The sequence below is a fragment of the Durio zibethinus genome, chromosome 12 (assembly GCF_047325235.1).
Source record: "Durio zibethinus cultivar Kanyao isolate XHJ-2024 chromosome 12, ASM4732523v1, whole genome shotgun sequence".
NCBI lineage: Eukaryota > Viridiplantae > Streptophyta > Magnoliopsida > Malvales > Malvaceae > Durio > Durio zibethinus.
Window position 1 is genome coordinate 19,687,968 of NC_143173.1, and position 17,353 is coordinate 19,705,320.

Below are 17,353 nucleotides of genomic sequence, written 5' to 3' on the forward strand. Positions count from 1 at the left end.
AAAAACCCAAAATTGTCTTCATTTCTTAATGACCTTTGTTAATCATTCAATAATCATAGCTAATTCAAACATCAAATCAAGAACTTTAATTAAAAAAATAAATAAATGCAAAATTGGATCTTAATTATGTAAGCTTGAATTGATGAAAAATGGTGCAAAATTTCATAAGCATCCATTTTACATTATCAATAAGCACACAATTAACATACACAGACCACAGTCGAGAAACATAATTGCATTGCACCACATGTCAGATTAACTAATTTAGAACGATAAACTACTGTAAAAAATCATTAACTTGATTGTCAATACCATATATAAATTTCCGTACAAATTAAATTTATAAAGATACATAATAAAAAAGTTATAAAAAAAATCATGTCAGGTAATCATTCATATATTGTAATTAATTGTAGAATTTTGATAACTTATTATATTAAAACATTTTCTTTCTAATTTAAAAAAAAAATCCCACCTTTCAAGTAACCTTTAAATTCCACTTACAGAACTAGCAAAATAACACATTTTTTTAGAATATATTAAAAATAAGTAAAATTTAACAAAGATAAATTTAATAAAAAAATTATTCCGAAAGAATAATGTGAGGTAATTAATCGTCGTCCTTGGATTAATGGAAAACTTTGATAACTTATTGTTATATTAAAAGAAAATTGTTATACTATGAGAATCAACACGGAAGAACCATTGCATTGCGTTCATATTTGTACATGGGCATTTGTTAAATACAAAAGAGATCCGCTTTGGAACAAAATGTTCAACTCTTGCATGTAATCTCAAAGGCTTTTTCTCTATAATTTACAAGGCTTGTACCACAATCTCGGTTTCAACAAACACTACAATAATGCTACAGAAATATTTCAAGTTAGATTAAATATCGAACCGTGGCATGCCGGAACATAGTATCACTTGTCCATTTTATGTATTTGCAGGTTTACAACCAGTCTGCCCCAATCTTGCTTGACATTGGCTTCGAGGATGGGTCATCTGCAACTTTGGCAAGTGATCGATACTGCAATTTAACACTCTCTGCATTGTCCAACGTCTTCACAACATACCTGCAAATGAGAAGTGTAATAAGCAAGAAGAACCATGTTTCACATTTGCCTTAACAAGATAATTTCACAGACTTGGGCTGAAATGTTTTAGTGTAATACACAAACAGATGACAACACCACTAACGTGATTCCCTGTCCGTGGTGCTGTCCGCTCTATCTTACTATGAACAACCCAAGTACCAAAGCATGCTCCCAACTAATACTGTTCCAGATTTTGCAAATTGATACACATCTTTTATCTTGGCAGAGGAATATAAGTTGATTCAAGATTTTGGAACCATTGACAGAAAGTGAGAGAATCCAGCAAGAAAAAAGAAAATGCAGGTCTTTCAAGAAGTAAATGGCATAAATGTAGAATCCTATTTTAATAACACATCTATGTAATCCATTCTCAATGGAAGAGGAAAGAAGTTAGTGACTAACCATCCATTCAAACATTGTGTAGTTACAACAGCCTCACGTCCAACAAAGCGCTGTGGTGTCCTCTTGTTTCCCTGTATCAATCTATCTCCAGTCACCAAATTTGACCATCTAAAACAGGCGTTAAAGATGGGATTTCACGAGACATACCTTTATGATAACCCGGTCAGTCACAGCAAACGGAAACTGGACACCTCTACCCCTTGAAGGATCCATGATATTTGACTCACCGTAGCTACTCTTATCCTACATGAACAAACAAGTAAAAGAAAGAGTTATGGATGGCACCAACAACCACAACTTGCCAAGTATGAAGCAAGATAATTAAAATGCATGAAGCACTGTAAACTAACAGAATGCAAAGAGAATCTTGAAAGATAGTTCTTTAGAAAGCTTTACACCAAAAGGAGTTATGAAAAAAAAGAAACCTGGTCAAATCTCTCTCTCCTCCTTTTAGGTGAGCGGTAGAACTGTAACTCTTCCTCCCTACGAAATGCCTGCACTGCAGCTCGGAGAGCTGCTCATGAACATCAACAAAGAGAAAACAAATAAATATGTCCATAGAATAGAAAAAATACATAGCACAGGCCATAAATGCTTTCTGCACTATGAAAATGTTTAATAGCCCTGCCAATTACAACTTTGTAATATCACCATGCGTTTGCTCCTTCTTCCAAATTATATCAAATACCATCCAAAACTATATAGACAACCACTGAACATCCAGGAATCCTAGGTTTTATTGACAAATCTTTTCATGTAATACATGTGAGACAGGGATAAACATAGACATCCAAGAAAAATAGAAGCATAAAAACTGGCAACCTGGGAAATGGTGAAAGAAACACAAAGATGGGGTGCCCAACATCAATAGGATACTGATCTATGGATATCATTGCATGGAAATATGAGCAAATTACATTGATAGTTCACAAAACTATAACCAAGATTCAAAATCAAAGGGGATGAAATTTTACTTTGAAATGTAAGAATGTTACTTACAAAGATTTGGAGCCACCAACTCCTCTGAAACTGACTGCGAACAAGTGTAGCAAGCTTTCTGATAATGCATTATAAATCACAATTAATATACAGTTACAACCATTGTTAACAAATGGCTGGGTGCAGGCTGACCAAGCAGTTTCAATGCAAAAACTAGTTAAATAATCAGAAAAAAAAAATGAATGCTACATATATATATATATATATATATATAAAACCTCATTCAACAGTGGTTAAAGGAAAAGAATATGTACAGGCACCTCATAATAAAGCTTGTGAAATGCAATACATAGGAGATAAATTCAAATGCCCATTATCTATCACAAAATCAGATTGCAAGGTCAATCTTGATATTCTTCAGGTCAAAGGATTATAAAGCATCTACAGCATCCACTACGTTAGATTGAGATGATAGAAGTTTCAGTAGCTGATTGTTACACGTTCCCAGCTAAAAGGAAGAAGTTCAACTAGAAAATAAAAGTTAAGCCGAAAGGATTTAAACCATGGCAGGTAATTCACTCAATACAAATGCTTAGGAATGATGAGTATGATGCAGGAAGAAAAAAGTCACCATACACACGGTACATCAAAAAACCATGGCTCACATAAATGCTCCATATACACCCATCTTGCCCATGTTACAGTACACTTATGGGAGGTGATATTATTATACTGGTGAAAAGACTAAAAGTTCATTTTTTTGAAAGAAAATAATAACCCTGACAACAAATTATTACAATAAGCACAAGCTTGGCAAAATGGTACACTTATGCACGGGCTCTTTTTCCAAAATGGTAAAAAGCAGTGTATCACCAAGTATATAATCACTTTAATGAAGTAATCAATCTCAAATTATACCAATATGCCAAGCCTGATATTTTTAGGCTAAATTGCTTTGAGCTGATTGTCACAGACTGAGATGGCAGACTTGCAAATTATGGATCAGCATGCACGTTCAGCTAAAATGGTAGAACTCAACTAGCAAATAAAGAACACAAAGATTGAAAATTGTCTAGCTTAGAACTAAGCCCATGATCTATAATACACCAGGATACAAGACTTTGACCACAAGCAGGACCAAAAGGCATTGCTCAATTATATTAGTAACAAAAGTACCAACTTCACTAAAGTGACAATGCACTTATGGGGAAGTCCAACTATTTTGCTTGTGAAAATAAACCAGTTCACAGAATAGAAAGAACTTAATCAATATGATTATATAACTAAAGCAATGTGCATCTATACATCATAGAACACATCCATAAATAGCAAATACTGGAGTTAAACTCATCATTTTTAGTGATTCAAGTCATCCATTGGCCAATACATCATTCTTCAAAGCATGCTACAATCTTCATCAAGCACTAAGCATCATACTAATGAGAGAATATAAGAAATAGGTTTCATCAAGAACTCACCATTCTAAGAACATGCTGTATTCCACCAGCACCAAAGGAATGTCCACAAGGTAATATCATCGCATCATCCATGAGAGATCCCCTGAAATTTTAAAAAAAGTAAAAAGACAAATGGCAGAAACATCAGTCCAACTTTTCTTTTTTCCTTCTTTCTATAAGTAGAAGTATTCCTTGATAAGTAAGGACTAAACATCATACGGACCAGACAAAAAAAAAATACAGAGTGATAAGTAATGACCATACATCAATGGAGCAACCAAAAAATACAGGGAGAGATGAGACCAAATCTTTTAGCAGTAAAAATCATTTTAAATGGTCTCGGATAAAAGGAAGCATATTTCTCCACAGTCCTACTTGTTCCCTAGCCTTGTAGCATAGCATACATAACTTGCTGCAGCAACTTATACTACTAATATCAACTTTCCTGAACCTCATAATCTCAGCTGAAGCTCACTAGTTTGTAAAATTCACAACTACGTGAACTAGCAGTTAACATTGCGTATTAATACATAAATTATCACCAAAATTCAACATAAAGGAGCAGAAATAAAAAAAATTACTAATTATTCATTCAACAATTAAATTAAAATTACTTACGTGAAAGGGTCGGATAAAATGACCCGCAAGGAATCACCAGACTCGCTCGAAAATGAAACATCTTTCCTCCCACTAAACCCACATCCACCACCACCATTCTCCACCACAATATCCTTCTGCCCATTGCCACCACCACTACCACCAGACCCTTCTCCACCTTGCAAATACTGCGTGTAATAAATATCCCCATCTGGATCCGCAATCGTCACCGCGTTTGGATAATTATTACTCTGTCTCACTCCTTGCCCCACACAACTCCCTCCTTCTTTCACCACCAATTCCCTGCAGCTCCCTCCCGCTTTCGAACAATAATTATAAAAAAAAAAATCAACAAAATTTCTTTTTATATATAGAAATCAATAAGCTTTCTAAAAGATAGAATCAATGACAAATAACAGAAATAACAGAAAACTAACCAAAGGAGAGTTTTGCTTTTCCGTTTCCCATTTTTTCGGGATTTCCACTTGCATTATTTACAGTCTCATTTCCACTATTATTTTTATTATTGTGATTATTATTATTTTCATCACCATCGTCATCATCGGCATCATCATCCTCGTCTTCCTCTTCGTCCACGTCGTTTCCGTCTGATTCGTCGTCACCACTGTTAGTGGAGCCACCTACAGCACTGTTTCCCCAATTCCGATGGCGATGATGGGGAGGGTCTCGATGGTCTGTGGAGACGGCAGCGGCGGTGGAGTAGATGTTGGAGGAGCGAAATTCGGGGGTTTGCGAGGGAGGGAAAGAGAACATCTTGTCGTCGATGAAGCCGGTGAGTTCTCGGGTTTTGGGACAGGGTCGGGCGGTTGTGGCTGGTCCGCAATTAAAGGCCCTTATTGGGTCGTCTTGGAAGACGTTGAGCCCGTTTTGGAGGGAGATTTCGTCGGAGGACATGGCTAACTAGGGGAAATTTTGCATCTTTTGAGGGGTAAAATTGGGAATTTGAGGAATCAAATTTAGGGATTTCCCGAAGAGCGGAGCAGTAGGGTTTTAGATTTTTCTTTCACAGCTCACATTTTGGGGAAGGAGAATGGAAAGAACTGAATTCGTATCAGAATGGAACGACGTCATTTCACCCAACAGGTTGAACAGGTGTCACAATTTCAGTGGCTAACCTTAGGAAAAGTATCTAAGAAGCTGTAAGTTTTGCCCCCGCATGTAATAGCTTGGTCGGTACGCTAGCTGGGACAGAAAAAGCGGGTCCCCCCATCCGGCCCCGGTACTAGAGAATATTTTAGATTCCTTAGAAAACGATGTCGTTTAAATTAAAAACATTTTCTAAGATTCTGCCACGTTGGCGAAGAAGACAGAAGTCAACGGGAAAAGCCAACAGAGATTTAGAAGAAAATGTTTGAAATTTGAGAAAGCTTTAAAGATAGACCAAGAAAAAACGAACAAAAATGAAATTTAACAATTAAAATCAAATGAGGAATGTTATTGATTTTGGTCTGAGGTTTGAACCTCTGCCCGTTACTAAGTATGGAACACGGGAATGAGTTAAAGTTATAGGTTCATAATTCGATTTTAATCGATTTGCGTGAACCGACTTAATTTGATTATCAAAAATAATTTTTAAAATATTTTTATTTTTAATTTATTTGATTTGAAAATCCAATTAATTGAAAAAATTAAAAATTTAATCGAAATATTATATAATTTATAGATAAAACTAAAAATATATAAAATTATTCATTTTATTTTAAATTATTAAAATTTTTAACTTAATATTTTGATATCTAAACTTTTTTATTAAATAATTTTATTTAATTTATTTCACGTATAAGAAAATAAAAATTTAAATATAATTTAATTTAATATATTTTATTTTTTGATTAATCCAAAATATAAACCGAACAAATAAATTAATTTTAGTTAGTTAATTTTTTAAAATTTAAAAATTTAATTCCATTAATAAAAATAATATAATATAATTTTAATTAATTTAATTTTAAATAATTTAATTTAAAATTAATTAAACCGACTTAACAAACACCTTAGTTAAAAGAAACTATTGGACGTCAAGTGGCAAAGGTTGGGAACAACAATATTGAAAATGCCAGTGTTCTAACTAGTCAAATATATGATTTAGATTGCAAAAGCAAGCTTCAAACATTGAGCCATTGGCCTTTGGTTTGAGTCTTTTATCTCAACAGGGCTTTTATTTCTAACAGCATTATTAATAGTTAGCTCCTAGTTCTGCTGGAAGCTTGGTTTATGACAGTTCGAACCAAAAACTTTACCCCATAAAAATTAAAAAAAAAAAAAAAAAGTAAAAGAAAAACCTTGGTTGCTGAATCATTGACTTGCTTTAGGCCTCTCGTCCAACTCTGCCATCAAGCTCCAATATTGTTCTCCTGGAAAGTAGGAAAAAAAATGCAAGGGCAAGGCTGCTTTGAACATGTTAACAATCTGCATGCATGAGACTGCATCAGTGGGTATCTGTTGGGAGGGGTTAGGGATGCATTGTCCCTCCATGCACCAACCCAACATCATAAACTTAAAAACCTCCACTGCTATGTGCTTGGCAAAAGTTTTGAGTGCTATCATTTTACCCCTCAATAAAGTTGAGGAATTATAAGCATATTCATTTCCTAATAAACAAACCCTCTAGTGCAGATTTCTTCCATGGCACTTTCACCTCAATAATGCTTCTCTTCTTTGTATACATATATACTGTATATATTCTTCCATAGAGTCTTCAAGATATAGTTTTTATATCATATCATCATATTTTGTTTAAAATTACCAGGTGCACTAACAAATATATATTTGCAGACATGGTTGGCAAAATATAAAAGGAGAGCTTCTATTTCAAGACAATCAAATGGTGATAAGCTGTTTCCACACCTTCAACATCAACATCTTAAAGACATTACCAACTCTCTACTTCTTTAATTCTACTTTTTCACTTTTCCCAAAGTGTTGCATTATTCTGTTCCAGCACTAAAGACTGATTTGGCTCAGAGTGGGGGCTAGGAATCTATGATAGTCTTCAGTCTCTTGAGTCACTTTTGACTTTGTAAAATTTTGTATTTTAATGTCTTCATCCTTTGCTATCATTGAAAACTCATGACTTTGGTATGTGGAACAAGCATTTCTTATCAAGTCATGAAAACTCAGATTTGCCCTTCGCTATATTCCTTTGAAATCCCACCAGGGTGAACTTTCAGCTACAAGGTTTTTTACAGACATTTGCTACACCATTATCTCAGAATAATTAGCCATAGACAAGAAAATGAACAAGGAAGTTTACCTAAGAGTCCACAAGATGTACAGACACATTAACTGAAATACATTATGCCTGGTCCTGTGCAATGGAACAGAGTTCAGTTCCCTGCCCAATTTGGCTCCTGGCTATTATATCAGAACCAAATGCTACTATCAGTTGATTATAAGGAAACAATGCCAATGAAAAAAAATGCAAAAGACAGCGGATTAGTAACTGGGTAACAATATCCAAAGGGGTCCCAAAATGGAACCCGGTGAAAAGGAATCCGGCAACCTAACTATAACATAGAGAAGAAATCACAAAGATAAACTGAAAAATCAAAAAGTGAAGAAACAAATACAACAAAAGGGAATAAAAAGATTCCAACAAACAAATATTTCTTCTCTTTGATCAAATGAACAAACCGGATTCTTCTTCGCCGGGTAACCCCTTATAATCATTCAATTTCTTATAGCATTAGTTAAACTCATCCCAAATCCTCTTGGCATTCTGAGGGGCATCTGATCAACTCCAATATTTTAATTACCTCTCCCATATCCGGCCGATTTGATGGTACTTGTGACGTGCAGATTAAGCCTAGTTTCATCACTGGAATTGCCTCCTCAGCCGGGAATTTTCCTTGCATCCTTCCATCGACACAATCTACCACCCTGCCTTCTTCCAATGCTCCTCGAACCACGTCACAAAGCACCACTACATCATCTTCCATATACTGAACAGGCCTCTTCCCAGTAACCACTTCCAAAACCAAAACACCAAATCCATACACATCACATTTCTCAGTTATTTTCACAGCTCGGCAGGCAAACTCAGGTGCCATGTAGCCAAGTGCACTCTGAATTTTGCTGCTTAAAATAAAGCGGTCTAGCATAGGTAACAACCTCGCTAGGCCAAAATCTCCCACTTTAGGTTCGCCTGAACCATCAATGAGGACATTGCTCGACTTTATATTGTAGTGAATAATGTTTGATTGGTGCAAGTGAGCCAAGCTTTTTGCTGTCCCTAAAATGATACTGAACCTGTGATTCCATGAAAGATAATTTACACCTGATCCTTCATGGAGATGTTTGTACAGACTTCCACCAGACACAAATTCAGAAATGAGAAGTTGCAGTGATGGAGTCCAGTAGTAGCCCTCAAGTGCCACAAGATTAGGGTGCCTTATTTTCCCCAGTTTCTTAACTTCCCTTTCAAATTCGTCTTGTGACTTGACAAGACTTGAGACAGTGAGCTTCTTGATTGCCACTGAGCGCCCATCTTGCAAAACTGTTCGGTACACTGATCCAAACCCACCACGGCCAAGTTCACAATCCTTGTTGAGCAGAGCATGTGCTCCTGTGCGACAGTCAAGCTCACCGGAAAACATGACAAGTTTGCCAGAATTGGCATCTGTAGTAGGGGAATGGCTAAAGTCATCCCCGGCAGAAAAAGTGAGGGCTGCTGCAGTCCGGGATGTTGATGACCTGACACGGAGATTAAGGACAGTAATGGCAAGGACTCCAACAACAATGACAGCAGCTGCACTAATAGCAACAAGGGCAGAGATACTGAGAATTATCCTTTTATGACCTACATTCGTAGGTAAATCACCAGAAATGGAATCAGAAGAAGAGTTAGGATTTAGGACGATGGGTTTAGGGAGAACTGCAGGGCAAGATCTGTTAACTACAGCGCCACAAAGTGAGGGGTTGTAAGAGACAGCCGTAGGTGATATGGTGTTAAAAAATCCACCAGCAGGCAGTTCTCCTTGTAAATTGTTGTGGGAAACGTTGAAGGATAAGAGATGGGGAAGATTGGCCAGCTGCTTGGGTAGGGTTCCTACAAGGCTGTTGAAAGACAAGTCCACCTTCTGTAGGTTGCTCAGCTTTCCAATTTCAGCAGGAATTGGGCCACTCAGGTTGTTTTGCGATATGATCCTACCCAATTCAACAACAAAAGAAAATAAAACAGAAAGTTAGAATGATGTACTACCTGCTTTCACCAATAAGCATTAAAAAATTTTAAGTAAAATTGATGGAATATTGAATATTAAAGCATCCAATGACAAGAAATTTTGACATTCTCCTGTTTCTAGATTTAGACGTAAATATATTTCTGAAGCCTGATGTCAAGGAATTCAAACTTATTAAGTTCTTAAGTAGCACCAAACTCTACAATCACAAAGGAAAAAGGACCCAGCAAATAACATGCAGTAATAAAATTCTCGCATGGGTGTGTCATTTAGAAAATGTATCTGCACGTTAAGATATCACTGTGGTAAAAGCTTTCAACGTGTTTTCCACATCAAACATCAACAAAAATCCAATGCAACAGAAATCCAGAGAACAATGGAGGTTTCAAATTTAAAGTAATTATGTTAATGAAACATAATCCAGAACTCATACAACCTTTGAGCAAATAGATCAAAGTTCACCCAACAAAAGCTCATCTTGGCCTCAAGGGTAAATTCAATGATTATTTATCAAGATATCAAGGAACTATTTGAGTATAATAGCAGGCTCTAAGGATTAGACAAACCACAAATTGAGCTAACTACATGTAGATCAAAGCAGACAGCCCACTTAAAATTAAAGGAGAAGCTAAAAGCATAAATCAAATTCAAGACAAGAAGAAATTTACAAAGAGGTTAGCAAAGTGCAGTTCCCAATTGAAGTAGGAATTTTTCCATCTAGGAAGTTTGAATTAAGCCTCAGATCCTTCAAGGAGTAAGCGCCTCCAATTTCCATAGGAATGCTTCCATCAAGCTGATTTTGACTCAAATCAAGAACATCCAAAGCCTTCAATTCTCCAACAGCTCCTGGAACAGGGCCAATGAGAGAGTTCCTTGACAGATTCAAGAACTGCAAGCTGCGTAAAAACCCAATATCAGATGTTATTTCCCCAGAAAACGAATTGTGAGATAAATCCAAGACTTCAATCTTTTTAAGGGATGTTCCTGGTGAAGTTGAAACGGGATTATTCACATTTGCACCAAGCTTATTCTCTGAAAGTGAAACTTGATTCAAACCCGATTTGAAAATGCATCCAGGAAGATCACCAGTCAACGAATTCTGGCTAAAATTCAATGCCAAAAGATTCACATTGTTTTCCATAGAAGCGGGCAAGCTTCCAGTTAAACCATTAGCAAAGAAATTTAACACCTTCAAAAACTTAAGGTTTCCTATAGAATCAGGAACCTGACCAGAAAATTTATTCACAGAGAAATCCAAAGTCTCGAGACTTTTCATTTCTCCTATCCATTCAGGAACGTCACCAACAAACGAATTCATACTCAAGTTCAGATAACTACACAAGCTAAGCTTCTGCATTGTCTGCGGAAGTGACCCAGAAAGTAAATTCATGCTAAGATCAATTGATCTCAACAACAAACAACTCCCAATCCGATCAGGCACCTGCCCAGAGAACCTATTCTTTCTCAAATTAATGGATCTCAAATTATTCAAAGCCTCAACCCCCTTTGGAATCTCTCCTTCCAACAAGTTACCAGACAAATCCAATGACCTTAAACCACTCAAACCCCAAATCCCACCTGGTAATGACCCTGAAAACTGATTCCAGGACAAGTTAATAGCAGCAAGAGTAGCACAAGAGCCTAAACTCCCAGGAATCTTACCCCAAAATCTGTTATTAGCTAAAGAGATGGACATCAAAGACCCACATTGTTTAAAAAAATCATCAGGAATAAAACCTGAAAGAGAATTCTCACTCAAGTCAATGATTCTCAGACTTTCAAGCTCTGCCAAGTTGGGGATTATACTTCCGCTGAGATTGTTCTTTGCTAAAGAAAGTTTCCTTAAGAACTTCAGCTGCAAAAGGCCACGGCCGATCCGACCGGAAAGAGAGAACCCGTCAAGGTTGAGCTCAGTAACCCGGTTCAACCGTGGATTACATTTGACACCAATCCAGTTACAAGGAGTGTCATCATCTTCATTCCAAGAAGAAAGCTTTTGGCTTGGGTCTTGAATGTCTAGTTTGAAAACTATTAGCCCCAAAACCTCATCGTTTAAAGATGGGCTTAAAGATCTCACCGGAAAAGAGGCAACAACTAAAAGAACCAGCCAAAATAATAGTAAAGTTAAAAGACTTTTCATCTTCTTCTTCATTTCCACTTCAGCATTTCAAAAACCCCATTTTTACTCAAAAGTTTGAGAGTTGCAAAGAAGGAAATTTGGAGAAGCAAAAAATGAGGCTTAAAACAAAGAGATTCTTTTGGCAAAGCAAAGTAGTAGGAAAAGAAAGGACTTAGAGAATAAAGATGGAAGACAAACAAGAAATACACTTCAAGAAGCTAAGATTTTTAAAGTTTAAAGACAAGAGAACAGAATTTTTGAAGGCTAAATCTGAGAACTATTAACTGAAAAGTACTGGGACATTTTTTGTTTTCTTTCAAATTTCAACATTTCAAGGAAAAACCAATGCTAAGAGCTCCACCGCCGGTGGGATTACGGTGAGAGTCGCTGGAAAAGAGGAGGACAGACAAAGAGTGAGAAAGGATTTGGCATTATTCTGTTTTTTAAGAGAGAGAAAGAACTGAAGAATAGAAGAGGAGTGGCTTTTGTTGTAATTAAAGAAAAAAAGAAAGTTTTTTGAATAAAATAACGGGAAAGAGAGGGTGGTGGCCCCCGATATTGCGTTGGGGGAATGTAATGTAAGGGGCAATGTAACGTGGAGAAATGTAAGATGTGAATGGAAATCCTACGCGGCAGACGGTAGTCGTTGACAGTGATGCTTTTGAGGCGGAAGATGTTGGTTTTGTAATGGGGAAACGTAGGAAATAGAGTGATCATTGTCTTGTTTTTCCGGTTTTTAACTACCAACAACAACGTGTTTTTCTCATGCGCACAAATTTTTCTAATAAAAAAAATGGTATCATATCCAATTTTTCTCGTTCAAAGTTTTTGACAAAATAAATAAAAAATATAATGTAATTCTTAGGCTAAAAAAAAAATGAAAAAATTATAAATTAATTTAAAATTATAATATTTAAAATTTTTTATTTAATTTAAATAAGTTCTATATATTAAATTTGGAATAAATTTTAAATTTAAAAAATTGAATTAAATCGAATTATTTATTTTTATAGATTTTATATATTTTTTAAATTTTATAAAATAAAAATAAGTATTGTTTTATAAATTTATTAAAAAACTTTATTAAAATAATATATAAAAATTAAAAATCAATAAAATTTTAAAAATCAATAAATCAAACTAAATTAAATTAATAAAATTTAATTTTGTTTAAATTAATTTTAAAAAATCAATTTAAATTTAAAAATTTATAATATCACATATTATCTAAAAAAAATCGAATCCCATCCAATTTCAATTATTATCTTCCTTAATGACGCTCAGTTTGGGATGTGCTTTTCGGTTTTTGGGTTGAAGAGAACCATATAGTCAGGCCCAGTCAATCACGAAGCAGGCTTATATCCAATTCTTTTCTAAAGATTCAGTGAGCTGAATCCCAAAGCTCATCAAACCACAAAAAGCAGACATGACCAATGGAAACAGTGATCTCAGAAGGAAGCAAATAATAGTATCATCTCTTTGCAAACACTTCTCTTTGGATCCTGTGAGTAAAATAAACACCACCCACTTTTTTATTTTCTTCCATTCATGTCATTTTTTTATCTGTATAACTTTGTGCTTTTAGGAAAAATCTCCTTCATTTTTACATAAAGAAGCTGTTTTATTATGATTTACTTGCTTTTATGTAATGGGGTTTTACTTCAATTCAGTTATTCTTTCTTTATGTTTGCTTTTGGCTGTTGTGTGCTACTTGAGCAGTTTATTAATGGGCTTATTTACCATCTAGCTTTTTCTTCCAAACTTATTCAAGGAGCTTCTTTTTAGTGTAGAAGAAGGAAAAGATGCTCTTTGTATTTGAATTTGTAAACCATGATTACCTTTTCTTACAAACCTTTTAAAATAATTCTTCCATAACAGAGAGGATCTTGATGCAGTTTTTGAAAAAATATTACTGGAGAAGCCTGATTTTGAGCCTCAGGTAAACTATCTTCATATTGTTGGCTTTGTATCTGTAATAATGGGGATATAATTTTGTGATGGAGCAGAATAGATGATTTTGAAGTGAATGGAAATAAAATTTTTCACTTCAGTTGAAATGTAATGTTTTCTTTGTTGAAATTTTCACTTAAGCAAAATCCGCAGCTAAGAAAGAAGTAGAATCAAAAGCTAACTGGACTGTTCAAAAACAAAAATTGCAGACAAGACAGAAGCTGACCTAAATGCAAAGAAAAGTGATTCCAGGGTACCATTTTCCTCCTTTTCTATTCTAATATATATTCTTGATATTCTCCACGGAGTAATTGCTTTAAAGATCAGCGTTTGAGAGAACTTATGTGATTCATTTCTTGCTTAAATAACACTCATAAAGACAGGTTGTTATACCTAATTATTAAGTTTTTGTGCAATAAGATAATTTGTAAGAGAATTGTTTTGCAGCCTTTTTATGATTAATTGATTATCTAACACTCATAACTCTAATTTTGATCAGTGCCAAGAGACTTCTTCTCATGGTGATGAAAGTCTTTAATATAACTTCTTCTGCATTAATTTGGTCTTAATGAGTTTAACGTTTACATTTTTTTTAATATGTTTTCATGGCCTGGAGTAACGTACGTAATGTGAGAGGAATTGAGTGAGGAGATGCCTTGCTAAGGGATTATGATGCTTTCGGTAAATGCATCACTGTTCTTATTGCCATCACTCTGATTTCTTCTGCAGTCTTAATTGAGAATGCTTGTTGCAATTCACAGATGCAGCTAATGGTCAAGTATTTACTTCTCTTGTTGTCTCTGTATGAAAAAATAAAAATAAAAATAAAAAAACTTGGCAGTTGTTTAGTATTTTCTGGTCTCCTTGAATAATAAATTAAGTGTCTATTTGATTTAGGCATTTGCATTCTAACGCTGGGCTGGAATCTGAGTGTCAATTAAAATTTTCTCTTACAAAAATAAATGAGGCCCTGACGTAGGGTGGCAATGATTTAGGTCGAAAACGGTTTTCGTTTGACTTGTTTCTAATTCAATTTTCTAATATCTATATTTGAACCCGATTTAATATTAAAATATTATTTTATATATTCGATCCAATTTATATATTTATAAATTATAATCGATTTGATTCGAAATTAATTTAATAATTTTAATTTAAAATAATATTTATAAAATAATATTTTTAATATAAATTATATTTTAATTATACATAAATATAATATTTTTATTAAGTTAATATTTTAAATTAAATTATTAAATAATAATTTATTAATATAATACATATATAAATATAAAATTAAATAAAATAATAAAATAATATATTTTATAAATCTAGATCGGGTTGAGATGATGTCATTTAAAATCCAACTCCAATCCGAACCAAACATTAGGAAAAAAAAATCAATCCAACCTTTGATTTTAAAAAAAAAAGATTTTATCGGACCAAAATAAATCAAAATTCATAAAAAAAAACGAATTATTTTATGTTGCCACCCTAACCTGAGCCTCCCCGTTGCCAAAGGCAAAAGGTAGAAGGGAAAAAGAATAATTAATTATTCTATTTTCGCTTAAAGAGAAAATAGTAGTCACTGCAAATACGAAGCATATTGATGGAGGATTATCCTCAAGGGATTTTATGAGCAGTTATTGTAGGCATGGATAAAGTAATTAGGGCTTTACATATTTGTGTGGCAATAAGGCTATAATTAGTTAGCATTGTGATCTTCAGATTTAGACTATTATTAGAAGTTAAGATCAGAAACTCTCCGCTCTTTATCTACCTTCTCTCTTCTCTGCATTCTTTTGTAACTCTCTCTTTTAGCTGTCCTTCCTCATATGTGACCCTGGATCTCTCTTGGCTGCAGCATCTTTTCACTGATGAGAAAGGTGTGTCCACATTTAAGGGTATTCCATTTATGACCTCAGCTGGCCATGCACATCTTCCATTCCTAAAGCAAGCATTAAATGAACATCAAATGAACACAAAAATGATAACTGGACACCTAGAAAACAATATAGTTTCTGTTCCAAGGTTCTAACTGCACTTCTCATCAGTCGTTACTACTTGCTGCTGGAGCAACAATATTTCTTTTTTTTTTCCTCTTTGAGTGGTCTACGTCAGTGTATGTTGCTGTCACAATCTATATATCAAAGGATTTTGTTAATTGTTGCTAATACATTTAATTTCAATCTGGTGATACAGATTATTAAACTTGTTTGTGAATGCATCTATTTCTTCCGTGACTCTCATTCGTCGTCCATCAAGCAGGGTAACATTCATGTGAAAGATTTTTATCATTGGATGATTGATGGTCCCTGGGTTAGCAAAATTTTCCATGGCTTTTTCTGACCAGACATTGCGTGTGTATTACATTAATGTCATGAAACATTGCTGTTATGGGATTTATGACAGCACATTTTGCATTTGCTGCTAGAGGAAAGCAAGCAGGTTACCGACCTTGTCCCGACGAGGTAGACGAGGGGCTGGCAATTCACCACTTTTCATGGATCCGATGAACTTGGATTGGATTTTGTTTATAGAGTTCAGCAGAATTATTTTCTAGGCCCACCGTACGCTGCAACAGTTTTGTCCTGCCTAGTTTTGGATGGGCTGAGTGAGTAGGATTGCAGTACAGGATGCGCGTAGGTCAGCATAAAAACGCTTAAGCTCAACTTCTTTATAAAAAATTTCGAACTTTAAATTTGCAATTGCCTTCCCACGTCAGAAAGTTTGGACATGTGGGTGTAATTTATATGAGATTTTATATTAATTTAAATTAATTAATTTTAAATTAATGGCATATTTTATCACTGAAAATAAAAAATAAAAATGATTTAAATGTCTTGAAGAGCCGCTGGCAATGAACCCATCAAACATTATATTTGAATATCTTAGATAAGTGAGACTCACGTCTCGCAAAAGGTAAACTTTGCAGGTCGGATAGATTGGTTTTGAATTGATGACATATTCTATCATTGAAAAAAAATTTGCCCAGACTTCATTTTTATTTTTTTAGAAAGAATGTTGTAATTTGAAATACGAGAAAAGATTATAGATGCTTGAATTTAAATTTTAAATTTGTTAGATATAATTTTTTAAAAATAATTGTATGAATTTTTTTTATAAAAAAAGAATTATATAAATTTTTTATAAAAAAATAATTATATGAATTAATTAGGTTAAATATCAAGTTTAATAAATTTTATTTGATAAATTTAACCTTTACTCAAAATACAATTGGATTATTCGTACAAATATCATATAAATTTTATCAATGATGAGTACATTTACTGTATATCTTGAGTTTTTCAACATAAATTTCAATTATTGAAAAAACAAACTATATCTAAAGAGTAGAGATTCACTTACATAAATGTAAATTTTAGGTTTTATTTATCTTTGAATCAAAATTAAATTTATGATTAATTTAAATTAAAATAATATTTTTAATCTTAACTATTTTGATTCGAAAGTAAACATAATAAAATAAAATAAAACATATACCGACAAAAATATATCTTTCGTGATATCTAAATAACAAAATTATCAAAAAAGAAAAAAAAATCCGTAATATGATTGATTTTTGTTGAA

At 34.0% G+C, this 17,353-nt stretch overlaps 2 protein-coding genes across 2 annotated transcripts; both read right to left on the reverse strand.

Moving 5' to 3' along the window:
* Positions 1 to 688: 688 nt before the first annotated feature.
* LOC111296884 (U-box domain-containing protein 62-like) lies at positions 689 to 5,555 on the reverse strand. Its single transcript, XM_022891358.2, has 8 exons — positions 4,930 to 5,555; positions 4,514 to 4,811; positions 3,917 to 3,998; positions 2,499 to 2,556; positions 1,925 to 2,013; positions 1,647 to 1,742; positions 1,500 to 1,570; positions 689 to 1,076 (listed from the first exon to the last, which is right to left on the reverse strand). Exons 1-8 carry the CDS (start codon positions 5,405 to 5,407, stop codon positions 953 to 955), a joined length of 1,296 nt encoding a protein of 431 aa, XP_022747093.1. The 5' UTR covers positions 5,408 to 5,555; the 3' UTR covers positions 689 to 952.
* A 1,796-nt stretch (positions 5,556 to 7,351) lies between these two features.
* On the reverse strand, positions 7,352 to 11,851 carry LOC111296499 (putative LRR receptor-like serine/threonine-protein kinase IRK). The gene is made up of 2 exons (XM_022890848.2): positions 10,362 to 11,851; positions 7,352 to 9,658 (listed from the first exon to the last, which is right to left on the reverse strand). The coding sequence occupies exons 1-2, from the start codon at positions 11,843 to 11,845 to the stop codon at positions 8,209 to 8,211; spliced, it is 2,934 nt and encodes a 977-aa protein (XP_022746583.1). The 5' UTR covers positions 11,846 to 11,851; the 3' UTR covers positions 7,352 to 8,208.
* Positions 11,852 to 17,353: the final 5,502 nt, after the last annotated feature.